The sequence below is a fragment of the Carassius gibelio genome, chromosome B18 (assembly GCF_023724105.1).
Source record: "Carassius gibelio isolate Cgi1373 ecotype wild population from Czech Republic chromosome B18, carGib1.2-hapl.c, whole genome shotgun sequence".
Taxonomy (NCBI): domain Eukaryota; kingdom Metazoa; phylum Chordata; class Actinopteri; order Cypriniformes; family Cyprinidae; genus Carassius; species Carassius gibelio.
This window is the reverse complement of record NC_068413.1, coordinates 1,786,752-1,799,866: the sequence shown is the minus strand read 5'-3', so window position 1 is coordinate 1,799,866 and position 13,115 is coordinate 1,786,752. Positions and strand designations below refer to the sequence as shown.

Here is a 13,115-nt window from a genome sequence, read left to right as displayed (position 1 = left end):
TTTAGGGCATAGTTTAGGGTAACTGTTTTTAAATGAGAAAACTGAGGGAGGAAATCTGCCTAAAAAGCTTGCTTTACCTCTTTGTGGGCTTCGCTGGAAATGCGGTTGGTGTAGCGCAGGACTTCCAGCTCCATGTCAGTCTTCAACAAACGACTGCAAACACAGAGACACAGAGAGAGAGAGCGCTAATGAATATAAATATGAAGATATAATATCATATAAATCAAGAAGTTACAAGAGGCTGTGTGTCTAAGTGATTTTAAGAGCATGCAGTGATTTTACTGATGCTCATGCACTGCTGAGGTCAGTAAGAGTCGCTCACCAAAGATGCATTTATTTAATCAAAATACAGTAAAAATGTGAAATATTTTTATGATTTAATACAACAGTTTTCTATGTGAATATGTGTTAACCTGTAATTTATTTCTGTGATGCACAGATGTATTTTCAGCATCATTCCTCCAGTCTTCAGTGTCACATGACCTTCAGAAATCATTCTAATATGATGATTTGCTGCTCAAGAAACATGTCCTGCATATTTTTGTGGAAACTGTGATACTATTTGATTCTAAACTTATTCTTTGATGATTAGAAAGTTCAAAAGAACTGCATTTATTCGAAATGTAACATCATAAACGCCTTTACAATCACTTTTCAGATTTACTGGCCAGAAACTTTAAAGCAGAACAAACTTCTCTGACAAACTTGAAATCCTAAACTTAGCCCAAACCCAGCAGGACTGATGTCAGAGAAATCAGCACTTTGCCTCTCGTTAGCGTTTTATTCTTCACCTCCGTCTATTCCTGGTCGAGCGTCTTCGATTATGTCTTAATGATGTTGCCTGCAGTACTGAAGCATCTTGACATAACCTCCTATGACTCAGTGTGAATGTGCCAGCTTTCTAACAACACGTCTAAATATATCACTGCGTGCACACACACACACACACACACAGCAGTAACCCATGGTTATGATCTGCCATGTGATTGCTTTTTCACAATATGACTCCATAAAAGTACTGTATTTAAACTAGAAGCAACTGCTGTTTGAACTCTGATTCTGACGGCACCCATTCACCGCAGAGCATCCATTGGGGAGCAAGTGATGCAATGCTACATTTCTCCAAATCTGATGACGAAACAAACTCATCTACATCTTGAGGTTGAGTATATTTTAATTTATGCATGAACTGTTCTCTTATAAAGTATATTTCACCAGCCATATTAGCAAAAAACCAAGTCTGGTTTGCGCTGGTTTTGGAGCAGTTTTGTGGACCATCTACTCATCTTAACCTGGCTTCAGTCGTTTTTTTTACGATGCAAGTGTATCTATGCTTTGTGTGCAGGTTTTTAATATCTGCCTCATCACGGAGAAGCAAGCAGCAGACTCTCTCTGGAAATCTCAAGGTAATAAGCGAAGGGGAGGAAGCGAAGGAAACAACAAAGTTTGCAGGCGAGCGATGGGAAACCGTAATGAGCCGCTTTCCTTCGAGTAATAGAAGAGAAAACCTAATGCACACGCCAGCGAGAGAAGCACGCAGACCATTAGAGACAAACACCGGCCGTACAGACCCACGCAGGAGGCTTGAGAGCGAAAGAGCGATTGATAGCAGATTGTTTGTAATGTGGCTGAGCTGTCGACGTGAGAGTGAAGAGCTCTCAGTCATGACGGAGTCATTCTGCTCAAATTAGCCGGAGCGACGAGAAGAACACTTTGTCTGAATGTAATTTTCCCCAACAAAACTCCCGTTCTATGAAGTGATATAGTGTCTGAATGCATAAATACAAACAGATTAAACGAGCTGACCTGCTCAAACTATGACAATCAAAACAGAAAAAGATTAACCAATTCAACTGCAGCTCCAGCTTTCATCAAAACATCAAACGCTTGCTAATTGGAGGAGCTGGATCACATGCTTTGATTTTGTTAATTGGAGCAAGGTTCTGTGCTTTAGTTATTAAGACGTCAATCGGCTAAATTGCGTAAAGCATGGTGTGAATATTTGCATGATCTGTGATATAAATGACACTCACCACTCCACAATCACTGGGTGCAGCAGGGAATTATTCACCTGAAACCTGCAGAAGAGAAGAAGAAACATCATTAACAATGTCTCACATCAGTATCTGAATCCTCCTTTTTGTCAATGCTTCAGAACAGATGACAACGGTGTTGAAGTTTATTATTTAAGACAATGACGTTCAATATTTTTAAATGGTTTCTGATGCATCAGATAGTGAATATCTAATATTTAGAAATATTTCTCATTAGGATGGGTTTAAATGGGTGGGTCGTTTTATCCGAGCACACAGAGGACGTGTGTGCTACTTTCCCTGGAATGAGTTTTAGGACCAGAGCTCTGAATAATGGATGAAACTCACTGGCTGATGCCTTCAAAGGACGCTTCGCGACAGGTGCTGCCGCTATCAGTGTTCAATCCCCGCTACACACACACACACACACACACACACACACAGAGAGAGAGAGAGAGACAGAGAAACAGACATTAAACCTACTCAATGTCCTATTATCCAAAAAGAATAGAACAGAACGAAAATCACATGTAGGCCAGATGTCTCAATTTCCCACCAGGTCATTATTCTCCTCATAGTTTAAAAATAATAAAATAATAAAACAATAAAGTGTTGTGCTTACTATTATTAATTTATTATTAATGGATTATTATTATTATTATTATTTAACTAATAATAAAAATGTTTACTATTACTATGTTATGTTTATTATTTATTATCAATGTTTTTATTATAAAAAACTAAATAATAATAATAAAATCAATGCATTATTTGTACTATTCATTATTTATTAAAATCTATTAATAATTATATTAATAATAGTAGCAATGACCTATTAATAATGGCATTTTTTATTTTATTATAATAACAAATATTATTAAATAACTAATAATAAAAAATTAAATCAATAAGTTATTTTTACTACAATTATTATTATTATTAACAGGTTGCTATTATTATTATTATTATTATTATTATTATTATTATTATTAAATAAAATACTTTTCATTTAATATATTACCATTTCAATTATATATTTCCCTCCAATTTAAAAATATAATAATTTATCAAAGTGTTATAATAATTTATAAAATTATTCATGCATACATTTACCTTTTTATTTTCATTATAAATTAATGTTTTATAAACACACACATTTTTGTGTTTAATAAAATATGTTTTATTTTGAATTAAAATATTAAAATAAAAATGTATTTTGTATTTAATGTACAATAATAAGTATATATAAATAAACTGCAATTTTATTTATTTATTTGTATTTTTCTTATACTTAATTTTTCTATTTATATCATATTCCAAGTAAATGAGAAGGATCTTACCAGTGTGAGCAGGACCTTTGGCTTCATTTTAGTCAGCACATCAGCAATCTGTGAGGAAAAGCTTTCATTAGAGCGGATAATTTCAGCGGAATATCATTGGCTTTGCAGGAATATCAGAGAAAATCCTACATGCTGACAGGTGCACTAATGAACGACAGAAATGGCCTTTGAGGAGAGATTTCCTCATGAAAAGCAGATCCAGCGGTGGCTGAAGACAGACAGACAGACGGCGTAAATGTCAACCGAAGAGAGAATAATCCGCACGAACGGAACAAGCAGAGGATTGTGGGAAGGAACACCTGAGCTGTCTTATGTGCTCCCAGGAGTGGATAAGCAGCATTTTAAACCCGCAGGACGAATCAAACGCAGACTATTTCACCTCAGGGCAGATTTCTGAGCAGAATCCACATTTCTGTCTGATCCTTCATCCTGCAGAAATCCATACAGAGGACACCAGCGCTGAATGCTAAAGCGGTGGTCTGTTTACTTAACCTCGTGTTAGTGCACACCTGTATGCGGCACAGAACACTGTTGAACATCTTTTGTTCATGCAGAAGTGTCCGGATCTATTATCATGTTCTCACAGAGCTGTCAGGGAAACAGACAGTCTGAGGAGTAAATGAACGAATGAACCCAGCGAGAACAGCAGATTAATGCGGCGCGGGGGCCGTGTGCTTAACGTTCCTTATCCAACAAATTACAGACACGCCGCGAGCCCAGCCACAGACAGCACTGACACCCGAAGAGAGACCCATCTTTATTATTATCAACTATTACTACTACTTTTATTATTTATTATTATATTTACATTTTTCAGTAAGGAACAATTTTGTATATACACTACACATACAGCAAAAATAAAACTCACACTCACACACACACACACTCTCTCTCTCTTTCTCTCTCACTCACTCACTCACTCACACACACACACACACACTCACACACTAGTTCACTCACTCTCTCTCTCTCTCTCTCTCTCTCTCACTAACACACACACACACACACTCTCACTTTCGCTCACTCACTCACTCACAAACACACACTAGCTCACTCACACACTCTCTTTCTCTCTCTCACTAACACACACACACACACACACACACACACACTCTCTCACTTTTTTCTCACTCACAAACACACACACTAGCTGCTCACTCACACACACTCTCTCTCTCTCTCTCTCTCTCTCTCTCTCTCACTAACACACACACACTCTCACTTTCTCTCTCTCTCTCACTAACACACACACACTCTCACTTTCTCTCTCTCACTCACTCACTCACTCACTCAAACACACACACTAGCTCACTCACACACTCTCTCTCACTCACTCTCTCACTCACACACACTCTCTCTCACTCACTCACACACACACACACCCACACACACTAGCTCACTCACACACACTCTCTCTCTCTCACTAACACACACACACTCTCTCACTTTCACTCACTCACTCACTCACTCACACACACTAGCTCACTCACACACACTAGCTCACTCTCTCACTCACTCACTCACACACACTCACTCTCACCCTCACTCTCTCACACACTCACTCACTCTCACACTCACACACTCTCACTCACTCTCACACTCACATACACTCACTAACTCACTCACTCTTAGTCACTCTCACTCTCACACTCACACTCTCTCTCTCACTCACTCACTCACACACACTCTCTCACTTTCTCTCACTCACTCACTCACACACACTAGCTCACTCACACACTCTCTCTCACTCACTCACTCACACACACTCACTCTCACACTCACACACTCACTCACACACACTCACTCTCACACTCACACACTCACTCACTCACTCACTCTCACAGTCACTCTCACAGTCACACTCACACTCTCTCTCTCTCTCTCTCTCACTCACTCACTCACACACACTAGCTCACTCACACACACTAGCTCACTCTCTCACTCACTCACTCACTCACACACACTCACTCTCTCACACACTCACTCACTCTCACTCTCACACTCACATACACTCACTAACTCACTCACTCTTAGTCACTCTCACACTCACACGCTCTCTCTCTCACTCACTCACTCACTCACACACACTCTCTCACTTTCTCTCACTCACTTACTCACACACACTAGCTCACTCACACACTCTCTCTCACTCACTCTCTCTCACTCACTCACTCACTCACACACACTCACTCTCACACTCACACACTCACTCACTCTCACAGTCACTCTCACAGTCACACTCACACTCTCTCTCTCTCTCTCTCACTCACTCACTCACACACACACTAGCTCACTCACACACACACACTCTCTCTCTCACTAACACACACACACTCTCTCACTTTCTCTCACACTCACTCACTCACTCACACACTAGCTCACTCACTCTCTCTCACACTCACATACACTCACTCACTCTCTCACTCACACTCAATCTCACTCACACTCAATCTCACTCACACTCAATCTCACTCACACACACACACACACTCACTCACTCACAGTCACTCTCACGCTCACTCTCTCTCTCGCTCACTCACTCACTCACACACATATATAAAATGTATTGTATATTTTCAAAACAATGTTTATAAAAAAAGTACACAATATCCAAAATAAAAAATGTAAATAAAATTTTATTTTATGTGTTTTTAAGAGATGGCCAACAACATATACTGTTTATATTACATCAATATTACATTGATATAAAATAATAATAATTACTTCTTGTCATACAATATTTTAATTTATACAATTTCTTCAAATAAAAATAATATTTGAATAATACAAATGTAATTATCCACAGAATATGAGCTGAGAGACCGATTGGGACATCTTTATTGTTAACTTAATTGGATTTAAAATTGGACTTAAAATTTTGTATTTTAGTGCCAATTACATAAACTGCATATAATATATCAATAGTATTTCTATATAAAATAATAATAAATACTTCTTGTCATATATTATAATATGTTATTACATTTCTTCAAATAAAAATAATATTTTAATAACACAAAATTAATTATCTAATTCATTTAAAATGTATACAAGTATTCAGTGGATGGATGGATTTATTATTGCTATGTATTGACAGACTACAAACAAACAGCTCAGTTCTTAAACGCATTCTGTGGTTTTCTAATAATATAAAAGTGTATTATGTTTTACATAACCTTATGAAGTTGAGCACTCACTAATATTTCTTTGATTTACTCACTGAAACGCCTCGTACCTGCAGAATAAATAGAGGCGAGCAGCAGCTGTACATCATCTTAACGTGTCAGTGCTATAAATATTTGATTATTTTGTTAGCAGACTAGATTTGACTTATGACTCTGAAAGAAAGTCACACTGGTTTGCAAATAAAAGGCGAGACCCATGGCAAAAATAAAGATGTGGTTAACTAACTTCAACTTATTAGGCGCATTTACTAATCTTTATTAACTACATATTTAAATATGTATTAGAAAATAATGAAACTGACAAACTAAGAAGCCAAGCTCAGGTAAAGATGAGCAAACTCTCACATCAGTGTGAACTGCAGCATCATATTATGATATATAATTAAAATTATAATTAAATTAAAATGAACTCAGTCTTGTTTAATTAATATTACTATAAAATCCTGCTTTTGAACCGATCAAAAGATCATTTTTGAAATAACAGAATAAAAATAACAACTTAAAAAGTTCCTTATCTAAAAAATCCTGCTCTTAAATGCATCAAAATAATAGATTTTTTTTTAATTATACAATTTTAATTATTGTCTCTATATATTTCTGCTCCCCTTAATAGATCAAAAGAATTAAGCTTTTTAACGTTATTAAAAAATAAATGACAAAAGCATACCTTGCTATAGAGAGCAATGTTTTCCTTTTTTAATTTTAATAAATATTTTAATATTTTTTATTATATTGTATAATTACTTATTGTAAAATATTTTTTGCCAACAGTTTTAAGTTTTATTTTTTAGTTTATTTAGTTTTAGTATTTAATATTAAACAAGATGAGAATTATTTAATTATTTATTATTTATTAATTATTTAAGTCTTAGCACTATAAAATATTTGTATTTTATTATTTATGTTTGAATGTGTGTGTGTGTGTGTGTGTGTGTGTGTAGGCTATATATAGAAATGTTTAATTACATACGATAATATATTTATATAACACAATTAAAATAATAATAAAAATGTATCTCATCTCGTTTAATTAGTATCTCCTAAACAGAATTGTTTTTTAAAATAAGATAAAACAATAATAAATAAAATGTAGGTCATCTTGTTAGATCCAACATAAAATGGATCAAAAGAACTGTAACAATGTTTTAAACAACAGAATTGAAATACTAAGAACATAAAAATAACCAAAACTGAGAAGTTTTAAAGAAAGCTTTTAGTCAGATCCATTGCTGAGAGCTCAAGACAGATGGAGAGGAGAAAAAAAATGACATGCAAGATGAATGACCGACTCTTAAAACATTTTAACCAAAAAACAAACTTAATTGGGTCTGGCAGCCGAGTCATAGACCCTTAATTATTCTAATTTTATGAGCAGAAATCAGTGATCAAGATTAATGGGCTCAAAATGTCTCAAGATCGATGAAAACAAAATCAATAGTGTTTTCATCTGACATTCTGGCCTGCTGTGCAGAATAGCAACACGTCTGAGCGTAAGTGGAAAATGACGGTCATTAAAGCAATCAGTACGAGCCTGATTGAATATTAGGAGTCGCCCAGCAGCTGTGAGAGAGACGGGATCAGATCAGGACAAACCTGCAGAAACCAGCCTCAGATATCCAGCAGCTGCGGATGATCACAGACCGTCACAGACTCCAGGAGATCATTGACAGAAAATCATCACTGAACTAAATTAAACAAGTAAATCAAGTGCATTGCCTCTCAGCATTTCCATTAGCGTCAACAAAGGGTTTCAGGTTTCCAGAAATCTCCAAAACAATGAAGATGCTCAAACAAACCAGTGGTATTTGAACATTTTTTATATACTAGTTTTTGTAATTTCAAATTAGTGTTGCACGGTGCACCGATACTTCAAAAGTATCGCAATTATCGGAAATTAAAAACGTCACGATTCCTAAATTTATTAGTATCGATACTTCAAAGAATGACTGCGTAATAGATTTGTATGGAATTTCCAGTGCCTCTCTATGGACGTCTGTGTTTTTTCTCCTCACGCAAGCAGCAAAAAAGCACAACAGAGATGGCTGCATTAGTGGCTTTATTAAACTGATTTGGCTTTACTAAAATGTGTGCATAATCGCATTAAATAGTTTAAATAAGTTGTTCAGATGAACAAAGCACGAGGTTTTCTTGCTTAATTAACATTTTAATTGTTTGGTCATCACATATAATATTCACATTAATCGGGGATTAAACGTGGAGTTATGTTCTGTATGTTAAATAATATAATTTATAATTTTTCTTATTTTTTTTATTACGTTTTAGATTTCAGTTTGCATTTTTTGTTTTTTGTTTTAGAACATTATATTAGATGAAACAGAGATTTTTTTTCTCCTAATAGCTGAAGTAAGTACATTTTGATATTTTACTTAACTTTATTATATTTCAGTTAAAGCTTTAGTGGTTTTATTTTTATTTTATTTAGTTTTAGTTATTTTAGTTCTGCCTTTGCAACTAGCTGAACAATATATGTTTTAATGTCTTTATTTATACTATGTCTTAGACATTTTAACACAAACTCAACAAAAAAGAGAAAACTACTAAAGCAAACTAGCTGAAATAAAACATGTTTAATTTTCATATTTTATTTTATTTATAAATAACATATGTAAATAAATAAAATTTTCATAAACTGAACTAGTTTAATTTCTTTTAGAACTTCAACTTAAACTAAATGAAAATGAGAAATGTTAACTTAGCAACTAACTAAAATAAAATGTTTTTTTTATTTTACTTCAAGGGACGATCTGGTTTCATTAAGTAATAAATTATGCTTTTTTTTCTTCTAATAGCTGAAGTAAGTACATTTTGATATTTTACTTAACTTTATTATATTTCAGTTAATGTTTTAGAGGTTTTATTTTTATTTTATTTAGTTTTAGTTATTTTAGTTCTGCCTTTGCAACTAGCTGAACAATATATATGTTTTAATGTCTTTATTTATACTATGTCTTAGACATTTTAACACAAACTCAACAAAAAAGAGAAAACTGCTAAAGCAAACTAGCTGAAATAAAACATTTCATTTGTATATTTTATTTTATTTCAGTTAATGAACATTTTATTTTCATTAACTGAACTAGTTTTATTGATTTTAGCACTTATACTAAATGAAAATGAGAAATGTTAACTTAGCAAATAACTAAAAATGTTTTTTTTTTTTTTTTTTTTACTTCAAGTGACGATCTGGTTTCATTAAGTAATTAATTGTATGCTTTTATTTTTAGTTTTAAACAATAACAACAATCAAAAACAAACTAAACAAAAGCAATGGGAAATCAGCATCTGAATGACTTAATAAACTGAACTTTGCATCAGATGCACCACATCAAGTTTATTTACAAAGCACAAACAAACTACGACAGCATCATGCGGCTTAGTTTACATAACGCAAAGACATCTCCACAGTTGGAGACTCTCAAAGTCATTCTTGTGTACATTATCTAGCAGCTGAGGGCAACAGCCGAAGACAGGGACGTTCCTGAATGTCAAGGTCCTAGGGTTTGTTAGCGCTCTGGATTAAATGCGTCTGTTTGTGGGTGTGCATTTTGTGCATTTGCCTTGGAGATTTCATTTGTTTTGTAAGATTACAGATATCTCCCTCTGTTTCTGCTCCCAGCAGCTCTGTTTGCCTTCTCAAATGATCTGTTTAAGCAGCGCTGAGAGGAACCTCAGGAGAAGGTCATTAACGCTCACGCACACAAAGAGCGAGAAGAAAAGAGCCGAGGAGGAACTGTGATGCATTTGTGCAGATGCATGAAAAACGAGCAATGAAAACACAAAAACATTTTGTTATGCTGAAGTCAAACTCGACACACAAATCTCTATCACAGAGTGAGCCGGTCGCTTTTATGTGCATCTTTTTATGCTGTTCGTGTCATGATGATCAACTTGGGATGAGCGCCACCGGACCAGCATGCATTGCATCCCTGGCATCTTTTACAGCTGTGCTCATAAGTTTACACACCCCTTGCAGAATGTGCTTAATAATTAAAACAAAATAAGAAAGATGATGAAAATTGGATATGTATTTAGTACTGTCCAAAATAAGCTATTTCAGATGTTTACATATACACCACAAGACAAAATAACTGAATTTATAAAAAATGACCGCGTTCAAAAGTTTTCATACCCTTGAATCTTACTATGTTTAATTTCCTGGATGATCCAGCTCATGCATATTCATTGGTTTTCCAGCATCTTCTGCATATTTGAACCCTTTCCAAAAGTGACTATGATTTTGAGATCAATATTTACACATACACAACTATTACAAAAGGTGAAAACATTTAATGATGCTCAAGAAGGCAACACAATGCATTAAGAGCCTGGGTCAATGCGTTTGATTTCACACTTCAGTGAAAACATGTACAGGAAATTCACATTTTAAAATCCTAAAGGCAATGAGAAGATCATCAGAATAAATGAAATGAGAGCGTATATCACTTTAAATCCCTGCAGACTCTGGAAAGCTAATTATTTTTTCTCCAGCGGTATCAGACACACGCCGCATGTTAAGATGCAGCAGCAGTTTAAGTTTAAGTACAAGTGTAAGTTATTAGCTGGCATATCTGCGCTTATAGCCATGGGCCAGTCCTCCACATTATGAATAATTCAGGGTTTAAACGCCCTCATAGTTGTTTTCCATTTCTGTTAGCTTGTCAACAGCTACGCTTCCAAGTGAGCTTTCTAGACAGCATTTTAGTCCTTAAGGACTTTACAAAAGGCAGCAAAATTCATCTAATTCTGGCCAAAATCTAAGGCAGTGCAATGAGCTCAGATAAAATTTGGAGGACAGCAACTAGAGTTTAAACTGTATGAACAAGAGCAAACCAAGAGCCCAATTTCAGAAAATATGCTGCAAAATATCAAAAATTCCAACAAAAAATCTATTTCTGAATTAAATGAGTTAAAAAAAAAAAACACACAAAAAAATTGGGAAACCAATGATCCATTCATAAAGAGAGTCATTTACTTCACTCCTGAATGAATCAGTGTTTGAACAAATCGAATGAATGAATGAATCAATCAATGGCTTATTAAGAAACTAACTGCCACCTAATGGCAGTTTTAGTTCATTATTTAGAGTATAATTTTATTAATATATAACTTCATATTTCCATATTAATAAAGAATCTGTAAATATATTTAGTCGTATTTATCTAATGCTTTTCTCATGTAACACAATAATGGTTTCGAATGATCTTTTGCGGGTAATTTCTAAACCAAATTCGATGCGATTAATTAGATTAATTAATTAGATTCAAAATGTTAAATCAATCAACAGCCCTAGTCCATATACATTTTAGGGTAATGAAAATTATTATTTAAAAACAATATGCATCAAAATATTTTAATATAAATATTCAGTTAAATCTGAACACAAACACTCTTTTCATGAAATAAAGGCATCAAAAAAAAGGAGTTTCATTATCACAATATAAACACTCATTTGCATTATATAAGCCAATATAAGACAAACCTAACCAGTGAAACTGAACAAGCTGCACACTAATAAATGCTTTAAATGTTTTAAAGTGAAAGTGCACTCACGTCAGTGGTGTAATGCACCTCATCGACGGCGTATTTCTCCTTGAAGTGTTCACGTGGGTAGATCCTGTCGAGACAGACGGACAGAAAGAGCTTTAATGAGAACGTCCCGTGGATTGGATGCACTTTATTTACATCCTTCTTGTCATTATGCTCAGATTAATCCAGTTTCCTCATCCGAGGTTTCAGTCTAAATAAAGCCTCATAGCAGAATGCAAAATGAATCGATGCGATTATCTTCATTTGTGACCCTGGACCACAAAACTTGTCATAAGCAGCACAGGTATATTTGGAGCAAAATACACTGCATGGGTCAAAATTATAGATTTTATGCCAAAAACCATTAGGATATTAAGTAAAGATCATGTTCCATGAGGATATTTTGTACATTTCCTACTGTACATATATCAAAACTTATTGTTTGATTTGTAATATGCTTTGCTAAGAAGTCATTTGGACAATTTAAATGCAATTTTCCCAATATTTAGATTCTTGTGCACACTCAGATTCCAGATTTTCAAATAGTTGTATCTCAGCAAATATTGTCCTATCTTAACAAACCATACATCAATTGAAAGTGCATTTATTCTGCTTTCAGATTGTGTATAAATCCCAATTTATAAAAAACTGACCCTTATGTGGTCCAGGGTCATATTTGATAAAATGAAGCGAGCGCGCCGTAGATACTTTTGGGATAACTTTACTTTGTTGGCTGTGTTATATCTCATCATGAGACCACTGAACGCACCTCTTTAAATGGTATCATGGTGCTTAATGTTGTATTTTAAAACTATTTGCAATGTTTGCAATTGAGATTTATGGCATTTAAAATAAAATGATCCCAAACTAGGTTTCTGTGCCGCATTTAATTATATTTACGGTCTCTTTTCCCAAATCCTCGACCTCACACCTAATTTCACAGGTTTATTTTATTGTTATTCACTTTTAATCACCACTTTTGCATCCTCCTACTATTGTAAACATGAAGG

The 13,115-nt window shown here is 34.5% G+C and overlaps 1 protein-coding gene across 1 annotated transcript in view; it reads right to left on the bottom strand.

The window, feature by feature from the left end:
- Positions 1–13,115, bottom strand: part of LOC127977517 (xaa-Pro dipeptidase-like) — a 53,890-nt gene that overhangs the window by 33,353 nt on the left and 7,422 nt on the right. The window contains exons 4-8 of the mRNA XM_052582404.1: positions 12,130–12,193; positions 3,374–3,421; positions 2,382–2,443; positions 2,034–2,078; positions 78–153 (exon numbers count right to left, since the gene is read on the bottom strand). Of these exons, the coding sequence (XP_052438364.1) occupies positions 78–153; positions 2,034–2,078; positions 2,382–2,443; positions 3,374–3,421; positions 12,130–12,193 (295 nt within the window). The remainder of the gene's footprint in view (positions 1–77; positions 154–2,033; positions 2,079–2,381; positions 2,444–3,373; positions 3,422–12,129; positions 12,194–13,115) is intronic.